Source organism: Arachis ipaensis, chromosome B01 (assembly GCF_000816755.2).
Source record: "Arachis ipaensis cultivar K30076 chromosome B01, Araip1.1, whole genome shotgun sequence".
In the NCBI taxonomy this organism is placed as follows: domain Eukaryota; kingdom Viridiplantae; phylum Streptophyta; class Magnoliopsida; order Fabales; family Fabaceae; genus Arachis; species Arachis ipaensis.
In genome coordinates this window covers 59,780,602-59,800,232 of record NC_029785.2, presented here as the reverse complement: position 1 = coordinate 59,800,232, position 19,631 = coordinate 59,780,602, and the positions used below count along the sequence as shown (strand labels likewise).

At 37.0% G+C, this 19,631-nt stretch overlaps 1 protein-coding gene across 1 annotated transcript in view; it reads left to right on the top strand.

Annotated features, from left to right (window-relative positions):
* LOC110266024 overlaps window positions 218-19,631 on the top strand; it is a 22,791-nt gene continuing 3,377 nt past the window's right edge. The window contains exon 1 of the mRNA XM_021109729.1: window positions 218-348. Coding sequence (XP_020965388.1) covers window positions 218-348 — 131 coding nt within the window. The remainder of the gene's footprint in view (window positions 349-19,631) is intronic.

Genomic DNA, 19,631 nt, shown 5'->3' with positions numbered 1-19,631 from the left:
AGCAACCCACCACAGAACACAGACAAACTTCAACAAAGCATGCCAAGTAATTCACATAGATGTAAATTAACAAAAAAAAAAAAACACACAAACACATTCATAAAATTTCACAACATAGAGATATACGCAAACAAGTATGAAGCATGTCTAGTCCTATACAGGCCATGAGCTCATGTGTCGGTTTGTTGTCCAATTTCCGACACTGGTCCTGAGATAAATGTTTCGTATCGCCGTCCCTATCTCAGCCAACGTCCCCTCCATGAGCGTTACGCCTCGCCGTCCTCATGGGGGAACCTTCCTTTCGGTCTCCAGTGAACATTATGCATCTTCATCCCCACTGAACATTATGTATCAAGTGAGCATTACGCATCACCATCTTCACTAGACACATGGCACTAAGGCCCAAACAGCACTCAATTTCTTTTCAATCTTTGCTCTCTACTTTACTGCGGTAGAGATCCCTTTAATTAATACCTTCTTTTCTATTTGCTCTACTGTGGCAGACGTTCATTATAAACTTTTCAGTCACTGCTCTCTGCTCTTCTGTGACAGAAGTCCTTTTACTTAATACATCATTCTCTTTTTCTTCTTTTTCCTTTCTTTTCTTTCTCATCTTTCTCTTTTATTTTCTTACTTCTTTTCTTTCTCTCTTCTTTTCTTCAATCTTTTAATTATTTTTATCATATAAACCTTCCCTTTGTTTCTCATAAAAATTTCACTTGATATATAACTCCGTTTTCAAGTTTTTTCGGTTATCAATTTTTTTGTAATTTTTAGTATAATCTCTCGGCCATTAAATCTCGCCAAATTTATCCAATTATGCACACAATAACAGCCTCAAAATCACCAAAACACTTCAACTGGCTGTTCATACATAGCCGACCCAAAATCTCAAGCAAACAACAATAATTCAACAATAATTCAAAACTTAATCAACCTCAAACAATAATCAATCAAACCAACACTCACTTATCAAATTCACATTTAATTATTATAAAATTACCAAAACCCTACCTCTGTATGAAATCAAAAGAACGAAAACTCTGGAGAAGTTTTTTGATCGAGTTGCTGAAGAAGAAAATGTCAGAAATCGTCTGTGCCTCGTAGAACTCCAATTGGCCGAACTCAAGGGGAAGGGGAGCTACGTCACCGTCAACTTCTACTGAACAAAAGTGACACCAACGTGTAGTGGAGGAGGATATGAATACTTTTATCAGATTAGATTTTTTATTGGAGTTATGGAGCTCAAGAAATCGAACGCCGAAAGTTCGATATTCATGAAGAACACATTCACTTTCTCTCTTGGCCTTCTTTCTTTCTTTTTCCCAAATATTTGGCTGAATGAAGTGAATGATAATTAATTGGTGGCAATGATGATTATGTGTCAAAGAGGGGTATGTGTCGCGTATTAGGGCTGCTGAGTCAGCGATTCAAATTATAAATATCTTAAACAGATAATTGTGAAAGCTGGATATAGTAAAACACAAGTAATAATATATACGAGTTACTAATATAAATGACATCAGTAACATAATGATAAAAGATATACGATGAAGCATTAACAAATCTAAGTTCATCGGAGAGTACCGATTCAAATTAAAATATACATATAATTTTCATTACTTATAAATTACTAGAATTATAGTTTTAATTATGTAAAATATTTCATCATATATATATATAAGAATATGAATCTGAATGAATTCAAATAGTTATAAAATTAATTTAATTACTTATAATAAAATAATTTCTAAAATAAGGAACTCCAATTTATGAAATAAATTATAACTTATTTATATTTATATTTTAAAAAATGTGGGTCGTTACATCCTGCATGGCTGCACATCCCAAATAAAAAATGAACAGTCAATCCAAAGAAATCCACATTGCAACATCTTCAATACTAGTGTATATATTGTATACCTAAATTGAAACAACAATAATTAGTACATGTACTTACCTTACACCCGATGCATTGACAACATGGTGCTCTTCATTACTCACGGAACTAGGTGCTCCATAATTAGCAACAACTTCTTCTTAGAGCTCATGACTACACACACTAAGTATTTTATCTCAATATAATATAACAGAAACGGACTTACTTAAACACATCTAAAATTACAAAATGGCACACAAGTAATTGCTGAAATACATCCAAATCGATACAAATAACATTTATTCATTGCAATACTAGTATACATATCGTATTGGTAAATTATAACAACAATAATTAGTAAATGTACTTACTTTTCAATACTAGCATTGACAACATGGTGTTCTTCATTGCTCACGGGACACTAGGTGCTCCACAATCAGTAACAACTTCTTCTTGAAGCTCATGACTACACACACTAAGTCTTGTAGCTTAATATAATATAACAGAAATGGACTTACTTAAACACATCTAAAATTACATAATGGTACATAAGTAATTGCTAAAACACATCCAAAATAATACAAATAAAATTTATTCATTCCAATACTAGTGTACGTATCGCATAGGTAAATTGTAATATCAATAATTAGTAAATGCACTTACTTTTCAATACTAGCATCGACATCTTCTTCTTCGAGCTCATGACTACACACACTAAGTCATTCAACAAAATATAATACAATGAATAATTGTTCTTATACAAATCTAGCCACAAAAGAAAGGAATATAAAAATAATTGTTCTTATACAAATCTAGCCACAATAAAATATCATTCAAACTTGCCTGTCTTAACTATTTTTGGTGCCATTTAACACTCGATCTCGAGACAAGAGAACATTCATTTTTCTGAGGATGTTGAGTCTGGGTTTTCTCAATGACACCGTTCTTTATCGCTAGTGTCAGTCTAGGTCAAAATTTTTTCTTCATTTGACTCGGCAATGATTTTTTTTGGCCTTTTCCTTGTTCGCTCCTTAGTCCGATGTCTAACTTGTGCACTGGTGCACGAAATCACAATCACACTTTTGCAATTCCGCACAACTAACCAGCAAGTGCACTGGGTCATCCAAGTAATACCTTACGTGAGTAAGGGTCGATCCCATGGAGATTGTCGGCTTGAAGCAAGCTATGGTTATCTTGTAACTCTTAATCAGGATAGCAACAATAATTCTCAGTTTTAATTAGAATAAGTGAAAGAGCATGGATTAAATGATACTTGTTATGCAGTGATGGAGGACAGGTTGAGGTTTTGGAGATGCTCTGTCTTCTGAATTTCTGCTTTCCTACTGTCTTCTTCTTCACGCACGCAAGTCTCCTTCCATGGCAAGTTGTATGTTGGTGGATCACCGTTGTCAATGGCTACTAGCCGTCCTCTCAGTGAAAAGGGTCCATGTACATGGCTAATCATTTGTCGGTTCTCACTAATGTTGGAATAGGATCCATTGATCCTTTTGCACACTGTCACTGCGCCCAGCATTCATGAGTTTAAAGCTCGTCATAGTCATCCCTTTCCGGATCCTACATAGAATACCACAGACAAGGTTTAGACTTTCCGGATCTCAGGAATGCTGCCAATTGATTCTAGCTTAACCACGAAGACTCTGATCTCACGGATTTGAATGCTCTATTGTCAGGAGAGGCAGTCAAACTCGTGAACCAGGTACCCAAGAGATATACATTTAATCTAAGGTAGAACAGAAGTGGTTGTCAGGCACGTGTTCATAGGTTGAGAATGGTGATGAGTGTCACAGATCATCACATTCATCATGTTGAAGTACGAATGAATATCTTAGAATAGAAACAAGCATGATTGAATGAGAAATAGTAGTAATTGCATTAATCCATCGAAACACAGCAGAGCTCCTCACCCCTAACCATGGAGTTTAGAGACTCATGCCGTAGAAGATACAAAATTTAGATGTAAAAATGTCATAAGGTCGTGCATAGTAAGTCTTTAAAAGTAGTTTTTATACTAAACTAGTGACCTAGGTTTACAGAAAATGAGTAAACTAAGATAGATAGTGCAGAAATCCATATTCGGGGCCCACTTGGTGTGTGTTTGGGCTGAGCATTGAAGCTTTCACGTGTATAGGCTGCTCCTGGTGTTTAACTCTAGCTTTTGTGCCAGTTTGGGCGTTTAACTCCAACTTTTATGCCAGTTCTGGCGGTTAATGCCAGAATAAGGTAGAGACTTGGCGTTAAACGCCAGTTTGCATGATCCCAACTCAGGCAAAGTATGGACTATTATATATTGCTAGAAAGCGCAGGATGTCTACTTTCCAACACAATTGAGAGCGTGCCAATTGGGTTTCTGTAGCTCCAGAAAATCCATTTCGAGTGCAGGGAGGTCAGAATCCAACAGCATCTACAGTCCTTTTTCAGCCTCTAAATCAGATTTTTGCTCAAGTCCCTCAATTTCAGCCAGAAAATACCTGAAATCACAGAAAAACACACAAACTCATAGTAAAATACAGAAATGTAAATTTTGCTTAAAAACTAATAAAAATATACTAAAAAGTGACTAGATCCTACTAAAAACTACCTAAAAAATAATGCCAAAAAGCGTATAAATTATCCGCTCATCACAACACCAAAATTAAATTGTTGCTTGTCCTCAAGCAACTAAAAATCAATTAGGATAAAAAGAAGAGAATATACTATAAATTCCAAAATATCAATGAAATTTAGTTCCAATTAGATGAGCGGGACTAGTAGCTTTTTGCTTCTGAACTGTTTTGGCATCTCACTTTATCCTTTGAAGCTCAGAATGATTGGCATCTATAGGAACTCAAAATTTAGATATTATTATTGATTCTCCTATTTCAGTATGTTGATTCTTGAACACAGTTACTTTATGAGTCTTGGTCGTGACCCTAAACATTTTGTTTTCCAATATTACCACCAGATACATAAATGCCACAGACACATAACTGGGTGAATTTTTTCAGATTGTGACTCAGCTTTGCTAGACTTCCCAATTAGAGGTGTCCAGAGCTCTTAAGCACACTCTTTTTGCTTTGGACCATGACTTTAACCACTCAGTCTCAAGATCTTCACTTGACACCTTCACACCACAAGCACATGGTTAGGGACAGCTTGGTTTAGCCGCTTAGGCCAGGATTTTATTCCTTTAGGCCCTCCTATCCATTAATGCTCAAAGCCTTGGATCCTTTTTATTTTACCCTTGCCTTTTAGTTTAAAGGGCTATTGGCTTTTTCTGCTTGCTTTTTTCTTCTTTTTTTTCGCCATATTTATTTTTTTTCTGCAAGCATTTCACTACTTTTTCTTGCTTCAAGAATCAATTTTATGATTTTTCAGATTATCAATAATATTTCTCCTTTTTCGTCATTCTTTCAAGGGCCAACAATTTTAACATTCATAAACAACAAATTCAAAAATATGCATTGTTCAAGCATTCATTCAGAAAACAAAAAGTGTTGCCACCACATCAAAATAATTAAACTATTTTTAAGATATAATTCGAAACCATGTACTTCTTATTCTTTTGTAATTAACAACATTTTTCATTTTAGAAAGGTGATGGATTCATAGGACATTCATAGCTTTAAGGCATAAACTCTAAATTTTATTAATCATGAAATAAAAATAAGACTTAAAATAAACATAAAAGCAGACCAATAATAATAGAAGACAGAAAATTAAAAACATAAAAATAAATGACTCTTAAAATATATCTCTACTAACAAAAGTTATCACAGAGTTAAGATTAGGACTCAACAACCTTTATTTTGGGAGATTGATGTTCCTTCAATTTGTGGGGTGTCTGGCCCTTCAAGAGACAGCTTCTGGCGCTTCAGCTCATATAGCTCACGCCCTTGCTTCACTTGTTCCTTCAGTAGTTTGCAGAGCATGCTATTTTGAATTTGCTGTTCTTCTTTCAGTTGATCCATAGCTTCTTGCAGCTTGGTGACAGATGTTTCTAGGCGAGTCCAGTAGTCAATCTGAGGGATCTCTGGGAGGAACTCCTGTGCCCTCCTTTTGATGGAGTTATCTTGCACTTGTTGTCCTTCCATTGACTTTTTGGTGATTGGGTGCTCGACTGAGATATACTTATCTACTCCCATCTTTACCCCAGCATCTTTACATAGCAGAGAGATTAGGCTTGGGTAAGCCAATTTGGCGTCAGTGGAGTTCTTGTTTGCAATTGTGTAAAGCTCACAAGAAATCAGATGATGAATCTCCACTTCGTTTCCCAGCATAATGTAGTGGATCATCACTGCTCTTTTGACAGTGACTTCAGAGCGGTTGTTGGTGGGCAGTATAGAACGCCCAATGAAGTGCAGCCAGCCCCTAGCAATTAGTTTGAGATCTCCTCTCTTGAGTTGATTTGGGACACCCTTTGTGTTGGTTATCCACTTGGTTCCAGGGATACATATGTCCTCTAGAACTTGGTCCAAGCGCTTATCTAATCTCACCATTCTCCTATTAAAGGATTCTAGATCATCTTGTAGTTGAGGCAGCTTGAAGAGCTCTCTTATTTTGTCTAGGTTGAAGTAAATAATCTTCCCTCTGACCATGGTTCGAAAGGTATAGAAGGCGGTTCCAGTCATTCTCTACTTATCTGTTTGCCACAGATTTGAGTAGAATTCCTGAACCATGTTTCTACCTACCTTTGTCTCAGGGTTAGCTAGAATTTCCCAGCCCCTGTTTCGAATCTGCTCTTGGATCTCCAGATATTCGTCTTCTTTCAAATCGAATTTAACTTCCGGGATCACTGATCTTAGACCCATTATTTTGTGGTAATGGTCTGCATGTTCTTTGGTTAAGAACCTCTCCTGATTCCAAAGTGGTTTTGGAGTGTTCTCTTTCTTCCCTCTTGAAGTGGTTTGTTTTCCCTTAGGAGCCATGATCTTAGTGAATCTTAGCTTAGTGATCATGAAAAACACACCAAACTTAGAGGTTTGCTTGTCCTCAAGCAAAAGAAAGGAAAGGAGAGGAATATAAGGAGAGTCAAATTCGAGTTATGGAAGAGAGGGGGAGGCCGAATGTGAATTTATAAGGGAGGGGGTGGGTTCGAAAATTTTTGAAAAAGATATGATAGAAGATACGATTTGTAAAAGATAAATATGATATGAAAAAGATGAAATTTTAAAATTGAAAAGATATGAGAGATTTGAAAAAGATAAATCTGAATTTGAAAAGATAGTATGATGAGTTGAAAAAGATTTGACAAGAAATTAAAAAGATAGATGAGTTTTGAAAAAGATTTGAAAAGAAATTGAAGAAGATTTGAGAAAGATTTTTAGGATTAAAGAAGAATTTATTTTTTATTTGTTTTGTTTTTTTGAAATTGAAATTGAAAGATGATAATTTGTAACATGTTTATGCAAGAAATTTTTGATGTAACCATGAAAATTTGAAAAAAATTTGAGTTGGAAACAAAACTTCCTCCCTTCCACATTCTTGGCGTTAAACGCCCAGAATGACATCCATTCTGGCGTTTAACGCCCATTTGTTGCTTCTTTTGGGTGTTTAACGCCCAGCCAGGTACCCTGGCTGGCGTTAAATGCTAGAAAGCCTTTATCACTGGGCGTTTTTCTAAACGCCCAGGATGCTGCAATTCTGGCGTTTAACGCGCACAATACCCCTTATTGGCATTTTTGTGCCAGTGAGCTCATTTTCTCTGCTTTATGCTCTGAATTCTTCTGTAACTCTGTGAACTCCTGCAATTGATAATTAACCTTGAAGATAATTTATATCAAACTCCTATAATTATTATTTGAATAACAAATAGACTTTGCTAATGGCTGGGTTGCCTCCCAGCAAGCGCTTCTTTATTGTCTTTAGCTAGACCTTACTGAGCTTTAATCTAGTCTCAGCTTTGAGCATTCTTGCTCAACATTGCCTTCAAGATAATGCTTGACTCTCTGTCCATTAACAATGAATCTCTTATTAGAATCAATATCTTGAAGCTCTACATAGCCATATGGTGACGCACTTGTAATCACTTATGGTCCCTTCTACCGGGATTTCAGTTTCCTGGGAAACAGTCTGAGCCTAAAGTTGAACAGCAGAACCTTCTGTCCTGGCTCAAAGACTCTGGATGACAGTTTCTTGTCATGCCACATTTTTGCTTTTTCCTTGTAAATTTTTGCATTTTCAAAAGCATTGAGTCTGAATTCCTCTAGCTCATTCAACTGGAGCAATCTTTTCTCTCCAGCTAACTTAGCATCAAGATTTAGGAATCTGGTTACCCAGTAGGCCTTGTGTTCCAGTTCCACTGGAAAATGGCACACTTTCTCATACACAAGTTGGTATAGAGAGGCCTCTATGGGAGTCTTGAATGCTGTTCTGTATGCCCATAGAGCATCATCCAGACTTCTTGCCCAATCCCTTCTGCGGTTACTCACAGTCCTTTCCAAGATTCTTTTAAGTTCTCTATTTGAGACTTCAGCCTGCCCATTTGTTTGGGAATGATACGGAGTTGCCATTTTGTGGTTAATTCCATATCGGACCAAAGCGGAGTCAAGTTGTTTATTACAGAAATGAGTGCCCCATCACTGATCAGTATCCTAGGGACACCGAACCTGCTGAAGATATGCTTCTGGAGGAACTTCATCACTATTTTAGTATCATTGGTGGGTGTTGCAATTGCCTCCACCCACTTAAATACATAGTTTACTGTCACCAGGACATAAATGTTTGAGTATGATGGTGGGAAAGGCCCCATGAAGTCAATACCCCATACATCAAACAACTCAATCTCTAAGATTCCTTGTTGAGGCATGGCATAATCGTGAGGCAGATTGCCAGCTCTTTGGTAACTGTCACAGTTACGTACAAACTCTTGGGAGTCTCTGTAAATGGTGGGCCAATAGAAGCCACATTGGAGGACTCTTGTGGACGTTCGCTCACTTCCAAAATGGCCTCCATATTATGATCCATGGCAATGGCATAAGATCTTCTGTGCCTCTTCCTTGGGCACACATCTGCGGATTATTCCGTCTGCACATCTCTTAAAGAGATATGGTTCATCCCATAAGTAGTACTTTGCATCAGAAATCAATTTCTTTATTTGCTGTCTGCTGTACTATTTGGGTATGAATCTTACAGCCTTATAGTTTGCAATGTCTGCAAACCATGGTGTTTCCTGAATGACAAATAGTTGCTCATCCAGAAAAGTTTCAGAGATATCAATAGAGGGGGAGGACGCCCCTTCTACTGGTTCTATCCGGGACAGATGATCAGCCACTTGGTTCTCTGTCCCTTTTCTGTCTCTTATTTCTATATCAAACTCTTACAGAAGCAACACCCATCTTATGAGCCTGGGTTTTAAATTCTGCTTTGTAAGTAGATATTTAAGAGCAGCATGGTCAGTGTACACAATCACTTTTGATCCTACTAAGTATGATCTAAACTTGTCAATGGCATAAACCACTGCAAGCAGCTCTTTTTCTGTGGTTGTATAATTTTTCTGTGCATCATTTAAAATACGGCTAGCATAATAAATGACATGCAGAAGCTTGTTATGCCTCTGTCCCAATACTACACCAATGGCATGGTCACTAGCATCACACATTAGTTCGAATGGTAATGTCCAGTCTGGTACAGAAATAACTGGTGTTGTGACCAGCTTAGCTTTCAGAGTTTCAAACGCCTACAGACACTCTGTGTCAAACACAAATGGCGTGTCAGCAGCTAGTAGATTGCTCAGAGGTTTTGCAATTTTTGAAAAATCTCTTATAAACCTCCTATAGAATCCTGCATGCCCCAGAAAGCTTCTGATTGCCTTAACATTGGCAGGTGGTGGTAATTTTTCAATTACCTCTACTTTAGCTTGATCCACCTCTATTCCCTTGTTTGAAATTTTATGCCCAAGGACAATCCCTTCAGTCACCATAAAGTGACATTTTTTCCAGTTTAAAACTAGGTTAGTCTCTTGGCACCTTTTCAGAACAAGTGCTAAATGGTCAAGGCAGGAGATGAATGAGTCTCCAAATACTGAAAAGTCATCCATGAACACTTCCAGGAATTTCTCTACCATATCAGAGAAGATAGAGAGCATGCACCTCTGAAAGGTTGCAGGTGCATTGCACAGACCAAAAGGCATCCTTCTGTAGGCAAATACTCCAGAAGGACATGTGAATGCTGTTTTCTCTTAGTCCTGAGGATCTACTGCAATTTGTTTGTAACCTGAATAGCCATCCAAAAAGCAGTAATATTAATGACTTGCTAGTCTTTCTAGCATCTGGTCTATGAATGGTAAAGGAAAGTGATCCTTCCTGGTGGCTGTATTGAGCCTTCTATAGTCAATACACATACGCCACCCTGTAAATGTTCTTGTAGGAACCAGTTTATTCTTTTCATTATGAACCACTATCAAGCCTCCTTTCTTGGGGACAACTTGGACAGGGCTCACCCAGGGGCTATCAGAAATAGGATAAATAATCCCAGCCTCTAGTAACTTGGTGACCTCTTTCTGCACTACCTCCTTCATGGCTGGATTTAGCCGCCTCTGTGGTTGAACTACTGGCTTAGCATCGTCCTCCAATAGGATATTGTGCATGCATCTTGCCGGGCTAATGCCCTTAAGTTCACTTATAGACCACCCAAGAGCTGTCTTGTGTGTCCTTAGCACTTGAAGTAGTGCTTTCTCTTCCTGTGAATTTAAAGCAGAGCTTATGATCATCGGAAAAGTGTCACATTCTCCCAGAAATGCATATTTCAGGGATGGTGGTAGTGGTTTGAGCTCAGGTTTAGGAGGTTTCTCCTCTTCCTGAGGAATTTTCAGTGGTTCTTTTATTTCCTCTGATTCCTCCAGATCAGGCTGAACATCTTTAAAGATGTCTTCTAGCTCTGATTCGAGACTCTCAGCCATGTTGATCTCCTCTACCAGGGAGTCAATAATATCAACACTCATGCAGTCTTTTGATGTGTCTGGATGCTTCATTGCCTCAACAGCATTCAGCCTAAACTCATCCTCATTGACTCTCAAGGTCACTTCCTCTTTTTGGACATCAATGAGGGTTCGTCCAGTTGCTAGGAAAGGTCTTCCTAGAATGAGAGTTACACTCTTGTGCTCCTCCATTTCCAGCACTACAAAGTCAGTGGGAAAGGCAAATGGCCCAACTGTGACAATCATATCCTCAATTATACCTGATGGGTATTTAATGGAACCATCAGCAAGTTGAAGACAGATCCGGGTTGGTTTGACCTCTTCCGTCAAGCCAAGCTTTCTGATAGTAGATGCAGGGATTAGGTTGATACTTACTCCAAGATCACATAGAGCTGTCTTGGTACAAGTACCCTCTAATGTGCATGGTATCATAAAGCTCCCAGGATCCTTAAGCTTTTCTGGTAAGCTCTTTAAAATGACTGCACTGCACTCTTCAGTGAGGAAGACTTTTTCAGTTTCCCTCCAATCCTTCTTATGACTTAAGATCTCTTTCATGAACTTAGCATAAGAGGGTATTTGCTCAAGTGCCTCTGCAAATGGAATCTTGATTTCAAGAGTCCTGAGATAGTCTACAAAACGGGCAAATTGTTTATCCTGTTCCGCTTGGCGGAGTTTCTGAGGATAAGGCATCTTGGATTTGTATTCTTCAACCTTAGTTGCTGCAGGTTTATTCCCTACAGAGGTGGTTGGAGAAGCCTTCTTAGAGGGGTTACCATCAGCACTTGTAGGTGTCTGATCTCTCATTGGCGTTTGAACGCCAGGCTTGGGGGCTGGATGGGCGTTTAACGCCAGATTCCCTCCCCTTTCTGGCATTTGAACGCCAGAATTGGACATGGACTGGGCGTTTAACGCCAATTTTTCACCCTTTTTTGGCGTTTGAACGCCAGAGTTATTCCTCTATGGGCTCTTACTATCCTCAAAGGAATTTTGGGTAGCAGGTTGCTCGTCCTCTGTCAGCTGTTCTTTTCTCGGCTTTCTGATGCTTTGAGATGAGGTATTCAATGTTTTCCCACTTCTTAATTGAACTGCTTCGCACTCTTCTGTTATCTATTTTGATAACTGCTGTTTTGTCTGATTCAATTGTGATTCCATATCCTTGTTAGCATTTTTGGTTTCTTGGAGCATCTCCTTAAATTCTGCTAACTGCCTTGTTATAGAAGATAGTTGCTGATTGAGTTCAGCAACTTGTTCCTGAGGACTAAAGTCAGTTGATACTACCTTAGCTTCTTCTTTCATGGAGGACTCACTACTTATGTACAGATGTTGATTTCTAGCAACTGTATCGATAAGCTCTTGAGCCTCTTCAATAGTCTTTCTCATGTGTATAGATCCACCAGCTGAGTGATCTAGAGATATCTGAGCTTTTTCTGTAAGCCCGTAGTAGAAGATGTCTAACTGCACCCACTTTGAAAATATTTCAGAGGGGCATTTCCTTAGCATCCCTCTGTACCTCTCCCAGACATTGTAAAGAGATTCATTATCCTCTTGTTTAAAGCCTTGGATGTCCAGCCTTAGCTGTGTCATCCTTTTTGGAGGGTAATATTGATTCAGGAATTTGTCTGATAATTGTTTCCATGTTCTTATGCTTGCTGTGGGTTAGTTATTTAACCACCTCTTAGCTTGATCTTTTACAGCAAATAGAAACAGTAATAATCTGTAGACATCCTGATCTACTTCCTTGTCACGTACTGTGTCAGCAATTTGCAAGAACTGTGCCAGAAACTCAGTAGGTTCTTCCTGTGGAAGACCGGAATACTGGCAATTTGCTATACCATGACAATAAGCTGATGATTTAGCTCAAAACTGCTTGCTTTGATGGGAGGTATACAGATACTACTCCCGTATGCAGTAGTAATGGGGTTAGCATATGACCCCAGAGTCCTTCTGGACTGTTCATTTCCATTTAGGTCTATGATGGAGAAAAGGGAATTGATATGAATTGCAAATAAATTATATTTTTATTTTTTTATTTTATTTAATTAAAAATAACCGAATAAATAAAAAATTAAAATAAAATATTTGGAAAATAAAATAAAAGTTTCAAAAACTAAAATAATTGATTAATTAAGAAAATTTGAAAAACTTTGGATATGATTTTTGAAAAAGATTTTAATTTTAAAATTTTAAAACTAAGATAAGATAAAATAGAAAGTTTTAAAATAAAAAAATCTAAATTTCTAAAGGAAAAATTTGAAAATCAATTAAAATAAAGAGAAAAGATATTTTTGAGTTTAATGAAGAAAGAGAAAAACAATAAAAATGACACCAAACTTAGAATTTTTAGATCAAAACAAAGAAAACAAACAGAAAAACTTTGAATATCAAAACAGACATTGAGAGCAACTTTTGAAAAATTTTTAAGGAAACAGAAACACAAATGACACCAAACTTAAAAATTTTTATATTCTGAACACTAATAATTCGAAAAAAAATGAAAGGAAATATAAAATTATGCAATTGACACCAAACTTAAAATATGAAACTAGACTCAAACAGAAGACTAAATTATGAAGTAATTGGTTTTGAAAATCTTAGAAAATAATTAAGAAAATAAAATAAGGATTATAAAATTTTAACCAAAAAATAATAATAGAAGACTCTAAACTAAAAAGAAAAATTTTTCCTAATCTAAGCAACAAAATAAACCGTCAGTTGTCCAAACTCGAACAATTCCCAGCAACGGTGCCAAAAACTTGGTGCACGAAATCACAATCACACTTTTGCAATTCCGCACAACTAACCAGCAAGTGCACTGGGTCGTCCAAGTAATACCTTACGTGAGTAAGGGTCGATCCCATGGAGACTGTCGGCTTGAAGCAAGCTATGGTTATCTTGTAACTCTTAATCAGGATAGCAACAATAATTCTCAGTTTTAATTGGAATAAGTGAAAGAGCATGGATTAAATGATACTTGTTATTGATGAGATATTTTGGTGGAAAATAAATTTCTCCCAAAACACACAAATCTAACCGGCAAGTGTACCGGGTCGTATCAAGTAATAAAAACTTACGGGAGTGACGTCGATCCCACAGGGATTGAAGGATTGAGCAATTTTAGCTTAGTGGTTAATTTAGTCAAGCGAATCAAGATTTGGTTGAGTGTTTTGTGATTTGCAGAAATTAAGTTGCATGGAAGTAAAGAGAACAGGGAATTAAAGTGCTGAATCTTAAAGAACAAGAAATTAAATAGCAGAAACTTAGAATGCAAGAAATGTAAATTGCGGAATCTTAAAGTGCAAGAAATGTAAACGGCTGGAATTGTAAAGGGAATTGGGGATTGGATTTGCAGAATTTAAACAAGGAGAAGTAAATTGCATCAAGCAGAGAAGTAGAAGAAGGTTTGGGTTAGATTGGATCTTGAAGCAGAAAAGTAAATGAACATGAAAACAGTAAACAGAAAATGTAAAATTGGGAAATTAGATCTCAGGACCCAGAGACTAGAAAACCAAGTCTAGATCTCAATGCCTTCCTAGATCCAACAAGAAATTGTAATTGAAACTCAAAGAAAGTGGATGAAGAGCAATTAACAGAAATTGAAATTCAATCAAGCAGTAAATAACGCAGTGAGATCCAAGGATGAGATTGAAACAGAATTTCTTCAATTCTCCAACCCAAAAATCCAAGACAATTGTAATTGAAATTGAAAGCAATAAAACTGAGAGGAAGAGAAGTGAATTCTCCTTCCCCGAGACAAAGAAATTAAAGATCACTCAATATCAAAAGCTCTCCGAAAACTATTATGAAAATTCCAAAAGAAAGCTCTCCAAAGAACTTGAATTCTATCCTATTTATACACTTTCTTCCAATGATCTTCAAGCCTTGAGTTGGGCCTTTGCTCTTGGTGGAATTGGGTTGAAAGAGGCCTTGGTTGATTGCTCTTGGAGTTTGAAGAGGAACCAAAACGAACCAATTGAACCAGGCTTGAGTTTTGCAAAAGTTGGACCAAAAGTTTGAGCAAAAGTTAGGGGGCTAACTTTTGGTCCAACTTTTCATATCAGCTAACACCACTTTGCTGATACTCACGTTGGTGCCAAAGTTAGGGGTCTAACTTTGGCCCCAACGTTGGCTTTACCTTGTGCACTTGTGGCGCCAACGTTAGCCACCAAGTTAGGGGCTAACGTTGGCGCAAACTTTTGCTCCTCCCCTTGTGATTTTCATGTGCCAACGTTAGCCACCAAGTTAGGGGGCTAACGTTGGCGCAAACTTTTGGTGCCCAGGGAGTTTTTCTTCATGCCAACATTAGCCTCAAAGTTAGGGGCTAACGTTGGCGCAAACTTTTGGTGCCCAGGGGTGATTTTCATGTGCCAACGTTAGCCTCCAAGTTAGGGGCTAACATTGGGGCTAACTTTTCACCCAAAAATTTGTGCAAAAGTTTGAGGCTAACTTTAGGTCCAGCTTTTGGCTTCCTGGTTCAATTTCACTTATTCCATCATCCTCTCTTCACTCCTAGCCATTCCTCAGAATGAGTTCTCCACGGTGGATTGTACACATCATTCTGAGGTCTGTTCTGGAGCATGCTATAGTGATTGCTTGGAGCTTGTAGTTGCTCATAGCTTTGTTGCTCATGGTTAATGGCCCCAAAGCTGTGTTCAGCTTGATTACACCCATATGAGCTTTGAGTTAGGTTATATGTATGTACTACAGCATGTCTCAACTCAGTGATTTTTCTAGCCATCATATCTAATTGTTGTAGAGTCTGCTGATGCATCTACTTGTTTTGGCTTATTACTGCACGAGCACCTTCAATTTCTTTCTCTAATGGATGCTCTTCTGCCTCTTGCTTAACAACTCTTTGTGATGGGTTAAATTTGACTAGGAGTCCATTCATCAGTTCTTCCCATCCGATAATGCTTCCTTGTGGAAAAGCTTCAAACCATTGGGCAACATCATTCATGGCTATGGATAGTTGCTTCGAACTATGGGTTACATTATCATCCAAGGTGGGGGTATTACTCTCATGATTGCTAGAATTTGTTGAGTTCCCTTCCATGATCTGCACAGTCACAACTAATTCAAGTGAAGATAGAGCATATTCAGGCCAGGATATGATTGAAGGATCAGTTGACACAAAGTATCAAACAGTTGGCAAACTTGAGAGAGTAATGAACGAAAACCACTCCTCTCGTTTGTTTTTCAAGCTATGAAAATCATATTCAACAGGATGAGCCAAGGAAATTTCACTCTATTGCTAGAATGAGGTTTCTATTAGCTCAGGCAAAACTTCAAACAGTTAGTGGGTTAATCAAAAATTAAAGAGAAAGTGCTTGATCTAGATTACCACCTCACTTAATCATTGTCAATCTAATCAATCCCCGGCAACGGCGCCAAAAACTTGATGAGATATTTTGGTGGAAAATAAATTTCTCCCAAAACACACAAATCTAACCGGCAAGTGTACCGGGTCGTATCAAGTAATAAAAACTCACGGGAGTGAGGTCGATCCCACAGGGATTGAAGGATTGAGCAATTTTAGCTTAGTGGTTAATTTAGTCAAGCGAATCAAGATTTGGTTGAGTGTTTTGTAATTTGCAGAAATTAAGTTGCATGGAAGTAAAGAGAACAGGGAATTAAAGTGCTGAATCTTAAAGAACAAGAAATTAAATAGCAGAAACTTAGAATGCAAGAAATATAAATTGCGGAATCTTAAAGTGCAAGAAATGTAAATGGCTGGAATTGTAAAGGGAATTGGGGATTAGATTTGCAGAATTTAAACAAGGAGAAGTAAATTTGCATCAAGCAGAGAAGTAGAAGAGGGTTTGGGTTAAATCGGATCTGAGATTGAAACAGAATTTCTTCAATTCTCCAACCCAAAAATCCAAGACAATTGTAATTGAAATTGAAAGCAATAAAACTGAGAGGAAGAGAAGTGAATTCTCCTTCCCCGAGACAAAGAAATTAAAGATCACTCAATATCAAAAGCTCTCCGAAAACTGTTATGAAAATTCCAAAAGAAAGCTCTCCGAAGAACTTGAATTCTATCCTATTTATACACTTTCTTCCAATGATCTTCAAGCCTTGAGTTGGGCCTTTTCTCTTGGTGGAATTGGGTTGAAAGAGGCCTTGGTTGATTGCTCTTGGAGTTTGAAGAGGAACCAAAACGAACCAATTGAACCGGATTTGAGTTTTGCAAAAGTTGGACCAAAAGTTTGAGTAAAAGTTAGGGGGTTAACTTTTGGTCCAACTTTTCATATCAGCTAACACCACTTTGCTGATACTCACGTTGGTGCCAAAGTTAGGGGTCTAACTTTGGCCCCAACGTTGGCTTTACCTTGTGCACTTGTGGCGCCAACGTTAGCCACCAAGTTAGGGGCTAACGTTGGCGCAAACTTTTGCTCCTCCCCTTGTGATTTTCCTGTGCCAACGTTAGCCACCAAGTTAGGGGGCTAACGTTGGCGCAAACTTTTGGTGCCCAGGGAGTTTTTCTTCATGCCAACGTTAGCCTCAAAGTTAGGGGCTAACGTTGGCGCAAACTTTTGGTGCCCAGGGGTGATTTTCATGTGCCAACGTTAGCCTCCAAGTTAGGGGCTAACGTTGGGGCTAACTTTTCACCCAAAAGTTTGTGCAAAAGTTTGAGGCTAACTTTAGGTCCAGCTTTTGGCTTCCTGGTTCAATTTCACTTATTCCATCATCCTCTCTTCACTCCTAGTCATTCCTCCTTGCTTCAACCTTTCTCCAAGCTTTCTTCACCTATCATTAATCAACCAAACACATCAAAGCTATGCTCATAATCATGAGATATTCATTCTATCATAATATGCAACAATTATAGCATAAAACCTCATGAAATGGCATGAATTCATACATGGTTGATTCAATCAAAGGAAACATGAAAATCTACTCAATTAGCTTGCTTATGGTTCAAGAAAGTGCATAATTCTAATGAAAACAAAAGGAAAAGACTAGTTAAAATAGGCTAAGATGACTTGTCATCAGTTATGCAGTGATGGAGAATAGGTTGAGGTTTTGGAGATTCTCTGTCTTCTGAATTTCTGCTTTCCTACTGTCTTCTTCTTCACGCACGCATGTCTCCTTCCATGGCAAGCTGTATGTTGATGGATCACCGTTGTCAATGGCTACCAGCCGTTCTCTCAGTGAAAAGGGTCCATGTACATGGCTAATCATCTGTCGGTTCTCACTAATGTTGGAATAGGATCCATTGATCATTTTGCACACTATCACTGCGCCCAGCATTCATGAGTTTGAAGCTCGTCACAGTCATCCCTTCCCGGATCCTACTTGGAATACCACAGACAAGGTTTAGACTTTCTGGATCTTAAGAATGCTGCCAATTGATTCTAGCTTATACCACGAAGACTCTGATCTCACGGATTTGACACTACTAGAAATAGGGCTTTTTCGGACGAAAATTTCAAACGAAATTTATTCCGTCTGAATGACTTTTTCATTTCAGACAAATTTGAGACAAATGTTGAACAACTTTTAGTGGAGGCATTGGAATAATATATTTTGTCCTAAATTTGTCTAAATTTTGTCCCAAATTTTGGCGCCAATTTTTTTTTGGATGGCGCCAAAATTTTCATACAGATTAGCAACATATTTCGGACAAAAGCTATAATTCGTCTGTATTCCATCTGAATAACTTTAGACAGATTCGGGACGAATTTTAAAAAATATTAATTCTATCCCAAATTTGTCTATAATTAGTCTTAAATACTTTTACTATAGCTAACTCTTCGAAATAGCCAAAATTTTTTCCCACAAACTTGGGACGAAAATAGCATCATTTGTAAATTCCGAATGAAAGTGCACCAGTTTTCAAACGGATTTCATATGTTTATTGAAAAATTATAACATTTAGTATAAAAATAATGTTTATATTTTAAATTGGTCTATGATTTATCCCAAATATTTTTACTATTCCAAAATAAAGTTTCTTTTTCCTAAAATAACCTTAATTATATATAACTTATAAAAGAGTACACTTTTTGTTTCTAAAACTCTAAACAAAAATATCCATACTATGAACAAGAAAATAAATAGAAAATTGATAAAAAATAAAAACTTAACAAAGAATACTAATAATGATATTAAAAAATTATTTGTTTGTAAAACATAACCATGAAAAAAATTCAAGAACTTTGACGATTGTTTTTAGTATCTCTTATTACAAATGAGATTAAATGACAAAACTGACAAAAAAAATAAAATTTTCAATTAATTTTTCAATTTAACAATTGAACGCAAACGCTAAACGCAAAAAGCTATAATTTATTGCTTCTGATGAACGGGAGTTAAAATCCAGAATCATGTTTGTGTTTAGAGAAAAAAAATTACCAAATAAAAAATTATAGTGTTCAAAAAGATTGAACGAGCTTCTTGTGTTTCTAATGCTAAACCAAACACATCCTAAATATTTTAGAAACGGAACTAAACTGCTTTTTCATATAACAATTGAAAAAAATGTTTAGTTTTAATATTATTACAGTAAAATTAAATACCAGTTTTATTTGATTTAACAAACTAATTTTTATAAAAGAAAAAAAATGAGCATTAATACATACAAAGATAGTTACTAAAAAAGAACCTATTTATGTAGAATTTTTTTCAAAAGACTTCTTTAACAGATTTATCCAAATACCGTAACTCAAAAGAAGAATTCACCGTAATTCCTACAACAAAATTATATATATATAAGTGTAACTTCGTATATAAATTTATCTATTGATTAATGATTGTGACACACAGGTAGAAACTATATAAACACCTTTAGAAATTTGAAAAAAAAATTACTTATAATCTTAATTGAAACCTATCGAC